This window comes from Pituophis catenifer, unplaced genomic scaffold, assembly GCF_029215685.1.
Source record: "Pituophis catenifer annectens isolate HBS135680 unplaced genomic scaffold, rPitCat1.0.hap2 SCAF_8, whole genome shotgun sequence".
Taxonomy (NCBI): Eukaryota; Metazoa; Chordata; class Lepidosauria; order Squamata; family Colubridae; genus Pituophis; species Pituophis catenifer.
Genome location: NW_027256888.1, coordinates 16201116 through 16215485, shown reverse-complemented (window position 1 = coordinate 16215485; position 14370 = coordinate 16201116). Strand labels below are relative to the sequence as shown.

The window sequence follows — 14370 nt, the reverse complement described above, 5'->3', positions numbered from 1 at the left end:
ACCCATCATGAATTCTGTTTTGGTTTGTCTTTTATTTTCTATTTTGACTTTCAGCTGCAGTTTGAATTGATACAATGCTGATAATACGAATAAAGAAAAGAGGAAACTGTGATTTTCTGAGAGTCACAAGATATAGTACATAACTGCTTTTTTAAAAAAAGAAACAATATTTATGCATGCATCTACCTTGTTCTTCAGTCTCCTTACCTCAGTCCATATATGCCAATAGGCAATATTGGCCATATTTTTGGACTTATTTGTTTTGTTTGTTTGTTTTGAAAAAATAGATTACTTAATTCATTTATTACTTCTCATGTGTGCAAACTTACAATTTTATGAATTTATAACTTTATGAATTTGTTCTTTCACCTTTATTTCAGCTGCCTGTGGGGGTCTTCTGACAAAGCTGAATGGGACTCTAACAACACCAGGATGGCCCAAAGAATACCCCCCTAATAAAAACTGTGTGTGGCAACTTGTTGCTCCCACCCAGTACAGAATCTCAGTGAAGTTTGAGTTCTTTGAACTGGAAGGGAGTGAGGTAAGTTAATGACAGCCGAAGCTAATATTTGCTTAGGTAATCAATAGTAGCAGAATGCAAAATAGATCCTATTAATGGAAAGTATCCATCATGATTCTTGTTTCCTTAATTGGCTCTTGATTCTTATTTCTTGGGGCTGTTTTAGCTGCATGCTGAATAATCCAACTGAAATCAACACACAAATGAAATCATGACCACATTTCTAAAATCCACTTTGAGATTGGAGATTATTACATGTACATACATGAATATACTCCCATAATTAAAAACATACATCAACACACTGTCAAAGTATTAGGTCCAGAATTAATTCCTAAGGGCCAGGAAAAGCCAAGATGACCAAATGTTACGTCTTTTCATAGAGAATATCATTCATTCAGTAAAAAAGGTAAAAAATATTTTTGTTAACAAATTAATAAGAATGTTCCAACTCATTTAATACCAGTTCGATGTCAGGGTTTCAACTAGTGCCCTAATGCAATTAAGAGTCTCAAGCCATCTGGCAATAAAAATCCAGTCTTATTAGGAGCAAAATGTCAGCATTATCTAGGTTGGGTGGGCAATGATGGCCCTTTTACAACTTGTGGACTTCATTTGCCAGAATTCCTGAGCCAACCATGCTGGCACAGGAATTCTGGGAAATGAAGTCCACCAGTCATAAAGGGGCCCACCCCTGACCTAGGTGAAGCCAATTCTGACTTCACCCCCTTCACGCCTTGCCTCTGACCCTATTTTCCCCTCCCCCCAAAATGTGTCACCCAGTCACATTCCCCAATGAGGTAATTTCGCAGGTAGTAGGAGTAATTCCCTCCAGGCATTGCTGGTATCCACGGAGATGGCCTTGACTTGCTCAGCCAGAATGCATCTGAGGAGTAAATTCCTTGCAGCTGCGAGGTGCAATTTCCGATCCCCCTGATTATGGCAACTCGGGAGCAGGTCAGGGAAGCTTCACGAGTTGACACACAGGCATAGGAGAAAGTCGTGATTCAGATAACCAAAACTGAAAATTAAGTTTTTAAATTAAACCAAAAATATGGGAAGGTAAATTAAAATGAAAAAAATATAGGTGTGACAATACTCTTTGCATTACTCATTATTATTAATAGCAAAGGAATTTGAATCATAATACAACTGAGCTAATATTAAGATCCTGGCATCAGTAGGGTTCCAAGTGTGTCACTCAAGAAAAAAAAAAAACTATCCAAAGCCTCTTGTATATTTGATCAATTGTGGTGTAATGAGTAATGCAAACAATAAAATAAAGAAAAAGAGCTAAACCACATTATGTCTCATGGTTGAAAGTATAAGTTGAAAGATAAATGTATTTCTTAATTGCATTAGGATTAATACTGGAATTTCATTCTTTAGGTGTGCAAATATGATTATGTGGAAATCCGTAGTGGCCTTTCTACTGATTCCAAACCACAGGGCAAATTTTGTGGTACAGAAGTGCCTGAAGTTATCACATCCCAGTATAACAACATGAGAATTGAATTCAGATCCGATAACACAGTTTCAAAAAAAGGTTTCAAAGCTCACTTCTTCTCAGGTATTAAAACAAATACAATAAGTGTGATCTGTATGAATGCTTGGGGTTTTTGCAAATGCAACTACAGTTTTCAAAATCTTTTTTCCAGGATAAGATTTGTTTATGCTTTTCATTTTTTGATTCCAATGAAGATGAATGGCCAGTCTCTTAACAAGTTCAGTTTCAATTTTTACTTAATTTTACTTAATTAAATAAGTTAATATTAATTTCAATACATATACTATAATAATTGTGACAAGGAAATTTATTTTTTATTATTATTATTATTATTATTATTATTATTATTATTATTATTATTATTATTATTATTTAATCTTTAGTGAGATTCACAGCCTTTGAGGCTAGTTAATAGCTCAGCAGCTCGAGTCCTAACCAAGGACCTAGGAACTGTTAAGGTATTGTCGGAGAATGTAAGCTGTTCTGAGTAAGGTGGTTTTTTGTAGAGTCAAAATGTTCAAGTTGTTGTTGTTGTTGTTGTTGTTGTTGTTGTTGTTGTTGTTGTTATTATTATTATTATTATTATTATTATTATTATTATCATCTTTATTCATTAAAATGAAACTCAGTCAACTGAACATTCAAAAATGCATCACAAATACCATTGAGTGGTGCTAATGGTTGATATGGGTTGCTGCCAGCATCCTAGGTATCAGCCAAGTACCTTCTTAAGATGTATGATGTTCCAAGTAGCGCAGTTTTGTGCAGTTCCGCTGGTGTTATTGCAGGAAGCTGCAATTTGCTGATGTATGTTATAAAATTCTTGGACATGGTACCAAGTGCCCCGATGATAATGGGTATCATCATCATCATCATCATCATCATCATCATCATCACTATTATTACTATTATTATTACAATTATTACTATTATTATTGATAAATATTAAAGATGCACAGATAGGTTAATGTCTACAAAGATTCTCAGACATCCAGGTCATGGTTGTCCCAAAGTTCAAAGAAAAACAAGAAGTCCAGTTGCTTCTTGAAAAAAGCATTGGAACAATGATGACCTGGATGACTGAGAATCTCCACAGGCATTTAGCTATGTACTTTGGGATAAACATCTTTCAAATGGTAAGGAAATATGAAATTTCCAGAAAAATTGCAGACTGCAGGAACCATTTGCGCTTCAGTTTGAGATGCAGACAACACAGACTTATCCCCAACAGATTTTTATATTTACAGATAAAATCAAGATATAAAAGTGATATGGAAAAATTTGGAATCCAAAAAGAAAGAAATGAATTAGATAAAATTATAATGCAATCAGATGATAAATTAATAACTAAAATATATAATTATCTATTAAAATACAAATTGGAAGAAGAAGTGGTGAAGGAAAATATGATTATTTGGGCTAAAAATTTTGGATATAATATTAACCTAGAGAATTGGGAAAAAATATGGAAAGTAAATACTAAGCTGACAATGTCCGTGCCCTACAAAGAAAATACATACAAGATGTTTTATAGGTGGCATCTCCCCCCTGCACGGTTGGCAAGGATGTTTCCCAATACTAATCAGAACTGTTGGAAGTGTAAAATACAGAAGGGGACCTACTACCACATGTGGTGGTCATGCCCCAAAGTCAAAAAATTTTGGAAAACAATTCAAAGTCAGCTGGAAGAAATTACCGCCCAAAAAGTACCCCTCAGACCGGAAACCTACCTACTAGGTATATTGACAAAGGACTATAAAAAAGAGACACAATACTTGATAATACACATCTTAACCGCAGCTAGAATCGTCTTCGCACAAATGTGGAAATTGGAAAACACGCCACCAGAAGAAAAAATAATACAAAAAATTATGGAATGTGCAGAAATGGATAAATTGACCAAAGAAATACAAGGAAAAGAAGATACAGACTTTTACTTAATTTGGCAAGAATGGTACAAATGGTTAGATAAAAAAGACACGAAAAAAGAGAATACCACCCAAGGACACAAAAATAAGCAAATAAAAGGAATTATCGTTATATAAACATTGATACAAGATGAAAGATAATATATATAGATATATTGATATATAATTACCGAAGTAACTCTACTTTCAAAGTGCAAGTTATATGACTTGATTTCATTGTATAGTTAGTTTATGTCTAGTTTGTTTTAACGTCTATGTCTATATGTGTATGTTTGTTTACAATAAAAAATTTAAAAAAAAAAAAAGAAAAGAAAAAAGCATTGGAACAATGATGACCTGGATGACTGAGAATCTCCACAGGCATTTAGCTATGTATTTTGGGATAAACATCTTTCAAATGGTAAGGAAATATGAAATTTCCAGAAAAATTGCAGACTGCAGGAACCATTTGCGCTTCAGTTTGAGATGCAGACAACACAGACTTATCCCCAACAGCCTGCACCTGTGTTCAACAGTGAAGGGACACAGGGCAGAAAATATCCTGCAGAATGCACAGCTCCACAACACAATCCTTTCAGCAGTTCCAAGAAGGTTCCATACCCATTTGTACCTCTAAGGGCACAAACAAACTCCCAAGTCACCTCAATGACTCTAAAAGAATGCAAATGACGAGCTATCTGGAAGGAATATAAATCCTTCCATTCCCCACCATCCAGTCAGAGCTGAAAAAGCTTCTTGGATGAGAAGCGAAATGTCTCCAAATTAAAACAAGAAGGTCGAGTTACCTCTTGAAAAAAGCACCTTTGGGACACAGATAGGTTAGAAACTGCAGCACAGGTTTAGTAGAGAAGTTTAGAAAAACAGAACAGATTACAATGCTTTCCTTTTTTTTAACCTATGATACATAATTATAATATTATAGCACAATCAAATCAAGGAAACCCTAAGTAGTATATCATTCCTTGTTGCATCGTTATTATGCGTGGCTCTTTTTTCTATACTTTAAGGAGAAAGTTTTCCACAGGGACTTAAACCTAACTAATCCATTAAGTTTCTTTTTTTATGAAATACAGAGGTAAATTCTCTTTGTAGAATAAATGTGTTGTATGTTTTATAGATAAAGATGAATGCTCAAAGGACAATGGTGGCTGCCAGCATGAATGCATTAACACTTTTGGAAGCTATGTATGCCAATGTCGGAATGGATTTGTTCTTCATGAAAACAAGCATGACTGCAAGGAAGGTAAGAAGTAGTATGCCAGACAAGTTTTTTTTTAAAAGAAGTTGCTTGAGTGCATTTTATCTTATGCAGGTATCCTTATCTTTGCACCTGTTTGAAGATTGTATGTTATTTCATTAAAAAGTGTTACGTAATAGGCTACACAAAATATTCAGATATTGTATGACCATGATACCTCAAAGTCAGTGGAAGCATCTTCTGTGCATGCAGATGAATGTACAAGTGAATGAATGGGAAGGCCATTAAACAGCCGCACCAAATATTCAAGAGGATGAAGATCTTTGCACAACTCCCCAAATTAGTATTATGGATTATTGCACATTGTTCTCAGTAATGAGTTTGCTAATTGTAAATGTTGATAGTTAAGATTGAATTATTACAACATATTAGTTTCTAACAAATGTATCCTTTTTTCATAAAGCAGAGAATTAATATCTGGGTTATCTAGCTGTGTGATATCATGTATTTTCACTCAATTCATTGATGCTCTCTATCCATCATTAATGCAGCTGAATGCGAACAGAAAATCCACAGCCCAAATGGAATTATCACAAGCCCTAACTGGCCTGATAAGTACCCAAGCAGAAAGGAATGCAGCTGGGAAATAAGTGCCACACCTGGTCACAGGGTCAAAATAGTAAGTAGTAGTTAATATTAGTTACAAATCTATCAAAAGTTTAATTTGAATCAAATGAAGTAAAACTTGAATCGACAGATTTTTAAAATATTGTTTTGTCAGTACGAATGTTAGATTAGAGATCTCTGATAAGTGCCAACACTCATATTCATATTCCAAAAGAAAAAAAAGTGATTTGCAGCTTGCATGGGCACACATATAACAGCTGTCAGGAGTACCTCATAAGCAGAGAGCAAATGTGAAAGCCAAGAAAAGATGCAGTTGCTTTGAAGTATTCTTGACCCTGTGCTATGTGTATGTCCACGTATTCTCTGAATCGCTTTTTGCCCTTCAAAAACAGATCTATGAACAGTGCTTGACTCCAACATTGTATCCATGGTATAGATATTGCAGCAGATCTCCCACCATCCAGACCCCATCCCCATGTGAATTCTTAATTTTCCAACTGGCTATGCAACCATATTGTGATTGGAGAAGTTCCCCTCCCCGCAACATGCTGTCATGATTCTAAGCGTGTAAGTGTCCAAAAAGATTAGAGACTTCTGTAGTAGAAGTAAAATATGCACAGAGACATGTGGTATTTAGCACATTATAATGTAATGCTTAGTAGCTGTATGATTTTATTTTAAAAGATTTAAAAATACAAGTGGGAATTCAGTAAAAAATATCTATTTCTCATTTCCCAAGTGATGTTGAAATGACTTCATTTATTGAGTGTGGCTGAAGAGCCATTTATGAGGCCAAAAATAATCCTATCATCATATGGCAAATACTGGACATGTGTAAAAGTTGACAATTTGTTCTGGATTTGCATTAAAAGAACAGAGTGTTTGACATTTTCACTACCTTAATTAGAGTTTTTTTCACAGCCTTGAATTCATTTAGTCGGGAAGTATTTTTTTTTCTCACTGTCAATTTAGTGACAAGTTACCTCACTTCATTTAAATAACTCCAGAATCAGCTATATTCTCAATGCATCAAAAAATAGCATCATTTATTCTAAAGTCACTTTGTACTCTGTTTCCTGAGTTTGCAGTGTTGCTTATCCATCATTTATAGCCACTAATCTGTCTGTAAGATTATCTGCTTGTGCTGCCTGAGGAAAAGGAATGCCCCATTCTCTTTGATTCCTCATAAGATGATAGCAGTTGCTGAATCCACTCAGACAACCTGGGACTAGCAGATTCTCTGACCTCTACAAATGTTTTGTGGATTTTTGTCTAGCATTATATTAATAGCAGAAAGGGGGCAGCAATAGTAGAGGCACCTGGCTTGAAGGCTCTTGGCCTCCATTCAGTGGTGGGTTCCAACTGGTGTTACACAGGTTCTCTTCGTGCATGCACTTTGCGCGCGATCGCCACAAGCACATTAGGTTTCTAATCCACTCTGCCGCACCTATCAGCTGGGCTAAAAAACGACGAATAAAGATAGGTATAACGCGGGGGTGGGCAGGAGGGCCCAGCTCCCAGTCAAAGAGAACCGGTTCGGTGACATCACATCATCACCACTACCGGCTCACCAGAACCGGCCCGAACTGGGAGCAACCCACCATTGCCTCCATTGTAAGAATTCTGGAAGCTGAGTGGTTAATCTTTGGATGGTCTTGCAAAAATGTCATTTGCTGACTGTGTTTATAATGAATTACAATTCAAGGGTATGAGGAGAGGCAGTGTGTGTAGAATTGTGGGTTCATAGAACAATCTCACATACAGACTTTCCATTGTTTTTGGGGGAAAAAACAATGGCATCCAAAACGGGCCGCATGGAGACTCTTGGGAGGTGCGGGGTGGGCGGGGCCTTGCAAGTACTGGTTCAGTGAACCACATGTAAAATTAGTATCCGGTTTACCTGAACCAGTCCGAAATGGCTGAATCCCACTCCTGCATCAAACTGACTTTCATATTGTGCATGTTGCATCATTTCAAACTGATGGTAAGCCGCTCCTCATACCCCATTAAAACAAGCTTCCTTTTGTGCGTAAAGGTAAAGGTAAAGGTTTCCCCTGTTTAGTTGTGTGTATCTGTAGGGATCAGTGCTCATCTCCGTTTCTTAGCCGAGGAAGCCAGCATTGTACAAAGACATTTCTGTGGTCATGTGGCCAGTGTGATATATGCCGAGACATACATACATACAATTTTAAAGTAAAACTAACAGCTTTTCTGTAAAACACAATGGGTTTCATGCTGACTATGAATTCTTCCAGATGAGTCTGTTCACTATGCAGCCATTCTGCCATCTTTACAATTTTATGAGCTCTAAACAATCTAAGTATTAACTTGTTCTCCTACCCAGAGGTGAAATGCTACCAGTTCAGTCCGGTTCAAGTGAACCGGTAGTAAAATAAAAAAGTTACCGGTTCGTCTGGACCGGTATTTCCTATGATCAGCTGTCAACTTACCTAGTGAAGTGGTCTTTTTCCACATGCGGCGCATGTTTGGTGCGCGCCACGCGGGCAGCAAATCAGTGGCGATCCGTGGAGGATTTCACCACTGCTCCTACCCCCCCACCTATCATTTCATCCATCTTTCCTCTGAGCCTAATAAAAATTGCTAAAAAGGGAAAATAATATAGCCATGTAATGCTTTCAACTGATAGCATTAGCAGTCTTTCATTGGAAAAATCCCTTTAGTCATACTTAGTTATATTTCTGTTATACAAAGGGGACATCAATTAATTATGGCCTGCAGGTTGAATAGATCTAGTTCTCTTTTTAATAGAAGTGAAGTAGATGTGAAATAGCATAATGATTTGCCTTTTGAAAGTTGTACAGTAATAGCGAACAAAATTTATGAGTGGCATTTGGGATAATATTTCAGCTGTTAATATGTTATCTGCAGCTTCTTTCTATTAATAAGAATGTCTGATCTTTCTTAATGTAGTACGCCAAGAGAAAGTATCTCTGTTTCAGCTTGCAGTACTTGTGCTTGTTCTGATTATTTCCATTTTACTGCCAAAATGTCAACACTTGAGCGATATGAAATTTCTCAAGGACAGCTGTTAATATAAAGTGGCAACACATTGTACTTTGGCTGACTTCCATCAGGGAGTCTGCAGATTAGAACAGCCTTATTGTCCAAGACATTTTAACAGATCTCTTTGCTCTGTATTTGATTCTTGTTGAATTTTATTCCTTTTAAATAGACTTAGCATGTTAATTTTATTTGCTAGAAGGTTCTTCTGCTGCTCTTATTCCTATTTAATGTTTTAATAAAACTTAAGAGATAAAGCTGCAAGGATGTTAACTTCATTTAATCTATATTTAAGCCATGTGTCTACCAGAAAAGATGGATATTTCTCTTTTTTAATACTTGTATTGATAACTTTTTATAAATAATAAACAGTGGAAATCCTATGCAAATTTAGAATACTATTTTATGTTTATACCAAATATAAAAATGCTATTACATTAGGGATAACATTTTTTAAATAAAATCTCTGTATTCTGGTTTACTGTTCTCCAACCCAACTGACTTTTCCTGAATTCCAAACTTCAGATAACATTTTTTCTGCTTTCAGAGAAAAATGCCTATTTTAATCCACTTTAATTCAATTCTGTGTTTCCGATAATCCAGCTAAACTCTCAACATGGGAGACACCTACCCTAAAAGTTTTACTGAATTTTCTTTGGATTTTAAATGAAAAAACCCATATGACAATAACTTTTAACTTATATTAGAGCCACTGATTCCCATGTTCAAGAAAGAGGTCTTATAGGGAAGTTACAACTAACAGAATGTGATTAATATCCTTAAAAGAGCATGAACTTTGCATAAAGTTTAGGAGCCTGAGTGGCGTAGGAGGCTAATGCCTCCTACTAAGGCAGCATTTAACATCCAGCTGCCTGCAATTACTGCGAGTTCAATTCTTACCAGGCTCAAGGTTGACTCAGCCTTCCATCCTTTCTAAGGTGGGTAAAATGAGGACCCGGTTTGTAGGGGCAATAAGCTGACTTTGTATAAAATATACAAAAGTATGAAGGCTATTGCTTAACACATTGTAAACCGCCCTGAGTCTCCGGAGAAGGGCAGCATATAAAAATAAATAAATAAATAAATAAATAAATAAATAAATAAATAAATAAATAAATAAATAAATAAATAAATAAATAAATAAATAAATAAATAAATAAATAAATAAATAAATAAATAAATAAATAAATAAGTAAGTAAGTAAGTAAGTAAGTAAGTTTGGGCTGCAATGGAGCATTGTAGATAATGAAGTGCTGAGGAATATTTTTTCCAAATGATTTATATTCAGGTTGGTGAAAAATAATTTGATGCTGAAATTTTACCAAAGGAGAATATAATTTTGTAGACAAGGAGCATGAGTCAAATGCTATGTGTTTGTATTTATTTAGTAATGAGAGTCTAAGGGGTGTATATTCTGTTTTTCATTGTACAGTCATCTCTCCAGAGGTCGGGTCTCTGTGGATCCCTACACTTAATTAAATCCTACAGGAAGACATTATAAAGGAACTCCACCTATTGGGGTTTTTATTAACGATGTCATACATCACTGAGTATGTCTTCTAGCTCTAGTATTGAAGAGTAATTCAGAAATAATATTCACCCAACTTCTGTGCTTAAGATTTAGTTCAAGAATTTTGAAGAGCTGTTTCTGTCTAGTTCAAGTTATAACTATGTTCATCATCACAAACTTTTCATGCCAACAGAGGAAAATCAGAAGGAATTCTATTAACCACACATTAATTAACTGCTGAAGGAAGCTTGAAAATTACTTACATTGAACAAAAAATAATAATATACAGGAATGAAAAGAAAAGAAATCTTTGAATGTTTAGGTTTATGAAAATTTCCTTCTTTTTTTAAAAAAATCAGCCAAAGTACCAAAATATTTTTCCTTTTAATTTTAGTTGTGGTTATTTAATGAATTCATTTTTAAAAGCTCTAAAATATAGTTTTAAAATTAGTTTTATAACATGTTCCAAAATTTTCCTTTAGCTTTCTTTCTAGTTATCTGAAAAGCACGAAACCATCTTATAAAGTTGAAAAAAATCAACAAGTATTAGACAAAATCTAGATTTTCTTATTTTTATCATGGATAGATGATAGGAATAAATACCTTGGTATTTTTAATGCAAATGATGATTGCAAACTGAGAAAGCTATAAAGAGCACAATTAGATCCAATGCAAAAGAACTTGTAATAAATATCCAAAGTTCTCATAAATATATCTATATTTGGGCTAAATTAGACCTTTATTATTTCATTGTTTGCTTCTTCCAATATCACCTTCTAATATTTAATTTAATATTTAGAATGATTCTGATCAGTATGTATAATTGTCATTGGGATACACTTAAATTCTGGATTAATATTTTGCTATTTTTTTCCAGGTATTTATTGAGTTTGAAATTGAACAACATCAGGAATGTGCTTATGACCATCTGGAGGTATTTGATGGAGAAAATGAAAAATCCCCAATTCTGGGGCGTTTATGTGGAAATAAGATACCAGATCCTCTTATTGCCACAGGAAATAAAATGTTTCTCCGATTTGTCTCTGATGCATCAGTTCAAAGAAAAGGCTTCCAAGCAACCCATTCAACAGGTGTGAAAATAATTTTTACTAACTTCAATGGATATCTGTTTAACATCATTGTGGTGAAAGTTTAATCAGGTTCCTTGTGCAGAAAACAGGATATATTTTATATACGTATACTAAATGCACAGAATACAGTTTAATAATCCATTTTGTTATTTCTTGGAAAACCAAATCATAATGTTTTATATATTTTAAATCAAGCTGAACTATAAATCTTGGTGATCAAAATTCTTTCATGAAAAAAAAAAAGTTTCTGCCAGCAATTAAAGTTTTGTCCTGCTGGAATCAAATAATGTCTTGTGATGTCTATTTCTTTGTTTATACTGACATCTAGTGGTTTTTCGTTTGTTCTTGGTGCTTCTCAGTCGTGGTAGAAAAATAAATCTGATCCCTTTCAAAACTAGAACTAAGGCACAAATCTTTTCTTTCCCCCATCTTTCCCACAGAGTGTGGTGGTCGCCTGAAAGCTGAAAGCAAGATGAGAGACCTTTATTCTCATGCTCAGTTTGGAGATAATAATTATCCAGTTCAAGCAGATTGCGAGTGGTTGCTGGTGTCAGACCATGGCTATCGAATAGAGTTAATTTTTCAGACATTTGAAGTAGAAGAAGAAGCAGACTGTGGCTATGACTACTTAGAAGTCTTCGATGGTCATGATACATCGGCTCTGAGGATTGGCCGGTTTTGTGGATCAGGGGTAGGTTTTGCAATTATCAAATTTCTTCATAAAAAATCAGAACAGCATATGTAGATGTGCCATAGAGATATCTATGCACTAGCATCTTTCTGCTGTTTTCCATTTTTCTTTAGCAGACTTTCATGTCCAGTTTGTTACAACCAAAATCTCTCTGAGTTTAAAGAAAGCTTCAGTGCAGTGGAAGGATTACTGTTTATGGGGAGGGGGGGGGGAATTAAACTCCTGCAAACTTGTGCTCAGAAAAATTGTGTTAAAGTAACTTATTGGATTGTATCGGTAATTTAGTTTTTTTGCAGTGAAAGTATTTGTTTCTTAAAGCTAAGAGAATAAGATAATTTTTGTTTTTGGCAAAAAAACAAAAATTGTTACTGAGAGGCAGGTAGATAGAAACAATACATAAAAGTGTATAGAAGAATAAGAATTTTAGACATTCTATTATTTTTTAAAATGATTTCAGAGGTGCTGTCTGAAAACAGAAAACAGCAATTGAGGCAGCTACCTTTTTCATTTAATATAGAATCTTTCATACCATTTTTGGAGGGGTGGGTTAGTCCTGAAGAAAAATTGAAATTTTCCTGTCAGATTGACTATAAAGGTTTTCCAAATAGTATTTCCATGTTTCCACTTCACCTTTAACTTGTGACAAAAAATAATTTAATTCTCAAAATGGAACATTCTCATCTCTAAACCAAGTGATTACAATAACAAAGGCGTATACAACTTCAGGCCATGTAAAAATACCGCTAATCTAATCGAATATCTAATTTAGCTAGCAAGACTGAGTCAATTTCTTAAGCTGCCTATATTTATATATCTTAGGTTATTTAATGAACAGTGAAATTAATTCATTGTGAAAAACTGTTGGATAATTTCTTCAGAACTTTTCAAGCAAAAGGATTGTTTTACTGAATACAACCATTAAAGATGACATTGTGTACCAATTTATTTACAATCCAGCAACGGAATATAGAAGAGTTATAATTTATATAGTGCAATTTTAGACAAACACAGTAACATCTCGGGATCATCCTTCTGGCAAATTCTTAATGATTTTTGCAGTATATGTAAAAGTTCTATATTTAATTAAGCAGATATAATCATAATTAAATTTAAATAAAAGCAATTTTTATCTTGCTGTTATGTCCTTTTGCTTCACCAATCCTTTGGCATGTAGCTTGACATATAAAGGCCAAATGCAATTCTTACCCTGCCAAAATAATATTCATTGGCAGATGAACGAACACAGCATTTAATTGAACAGAATATTTAAACTACCAGGATTCCTGTTTTAAAATGGCTCAGGATCCAAAAGAAAGGAGATTCCTCTGTGTTGATATTTTTGAATGAAAATTTATTAAAAGAGAATGTTTTTCTCTGTCTAAGGAGAAAGTGAATACATAAGCACAACATCAAAGAGAAACACAACAATTATTCCTAATTCAAGGCAGATTTTAGTTCAAGGAAAATTTAAATCAAATTGTCTTTAAGATGAAGATGGAAAAGTGGAGGAAGAATCTTCTGTTCTTTTTTCAGTTTTCTTTGTTCATAAAACAGGAGAAATGCAGAGTCTAAGTTGGGTAGTTTTGAGTGTGTGGGGGGGGGGAAGGGAATAACAAGAAGGAAATGCTTTAGTCAGTTTGTACCACTTTTATTTCGCAGTGCTTTTCTTTAAATAAAAATGGAGAAAAATGGTACAGCATATGGGTCCATCTGTCATTCCAACTTTAAAATATTTAATTTTTTTTTAAAAAACAGCACTATTTTGTTCACCGGCCATAGCAGAAGAAACACAAACCATTATAATGTATTTTATTAAGATTGGGTACACTGTATTTCAGATATGTAATCGCTGCAGTCTGAATAATTTATTGTTGTTTCTAGAATAGCTTTGGTGTAAACTTCTCTCTGTTCTTCTTCCTCCTACAGCCCCCGGAAGAAATCTATTCAGCAGGTGATTCTGTTTTACTCCATTTTCATACAGATGATACAATTAACAAAAAAGGCTTTCATATACGATACAAAAGTATAAAATATCAAGATAATGTTCACACTCAAAAATAACACAAGACACCCCTTAAATCACAAAATTAAACAGAGAATGACTGTTTGAAGGGGTGGAGGGATTCTTTAAAAAAATATATACTGACAATATTAACAAAAAGCAAAGATTTTTTTTAGCCCATGATTTCAAACAGAAGAAAAACTGAAACATCCCACTCTTAGATAAACTCCTCTCTGTAGAGGAGCAGACATTGTGACGACATACGGTCTCCATTC

At 34.5% G+C, this 14370-nt stretch overlaps 1 protein-coding gene across 1 annotated transcript in view; it reads left to right on the top strand.

Moving 5' to 3' along the window:
• The window catches only part of TLL1 (tolloid like 1), a 127754-nt gene extending 113600 nt beyond the window's left edge, over positions 1–14154 (top strand). The window contains exons 15-21 of the mRNA XM_070948151.1: positions 381–541; positions 1910–2090; positions 5073–5198; positions 5705–5832; positions 11189–11402; positions 11843–12093; positions 14020–14154. Coding sequence (XP_070804252.1) covers positions 381–541; positions 1910–2090; positions 5073–5198; positions 5705–5832; positions 11189–11402; positions 11843–12093; positions 14020–14154 — 1196 coding nt within the window. The remainder of the gene's footprint in view (positions 1–380; positions 542–1909; positions 2091–5072; positions 5199–5704; positions 5833–11188; positions 11403–11842; positions 12094–14019) is intronic.
• Positions 14155–14370: the final 216 nt, after the last annotated feature.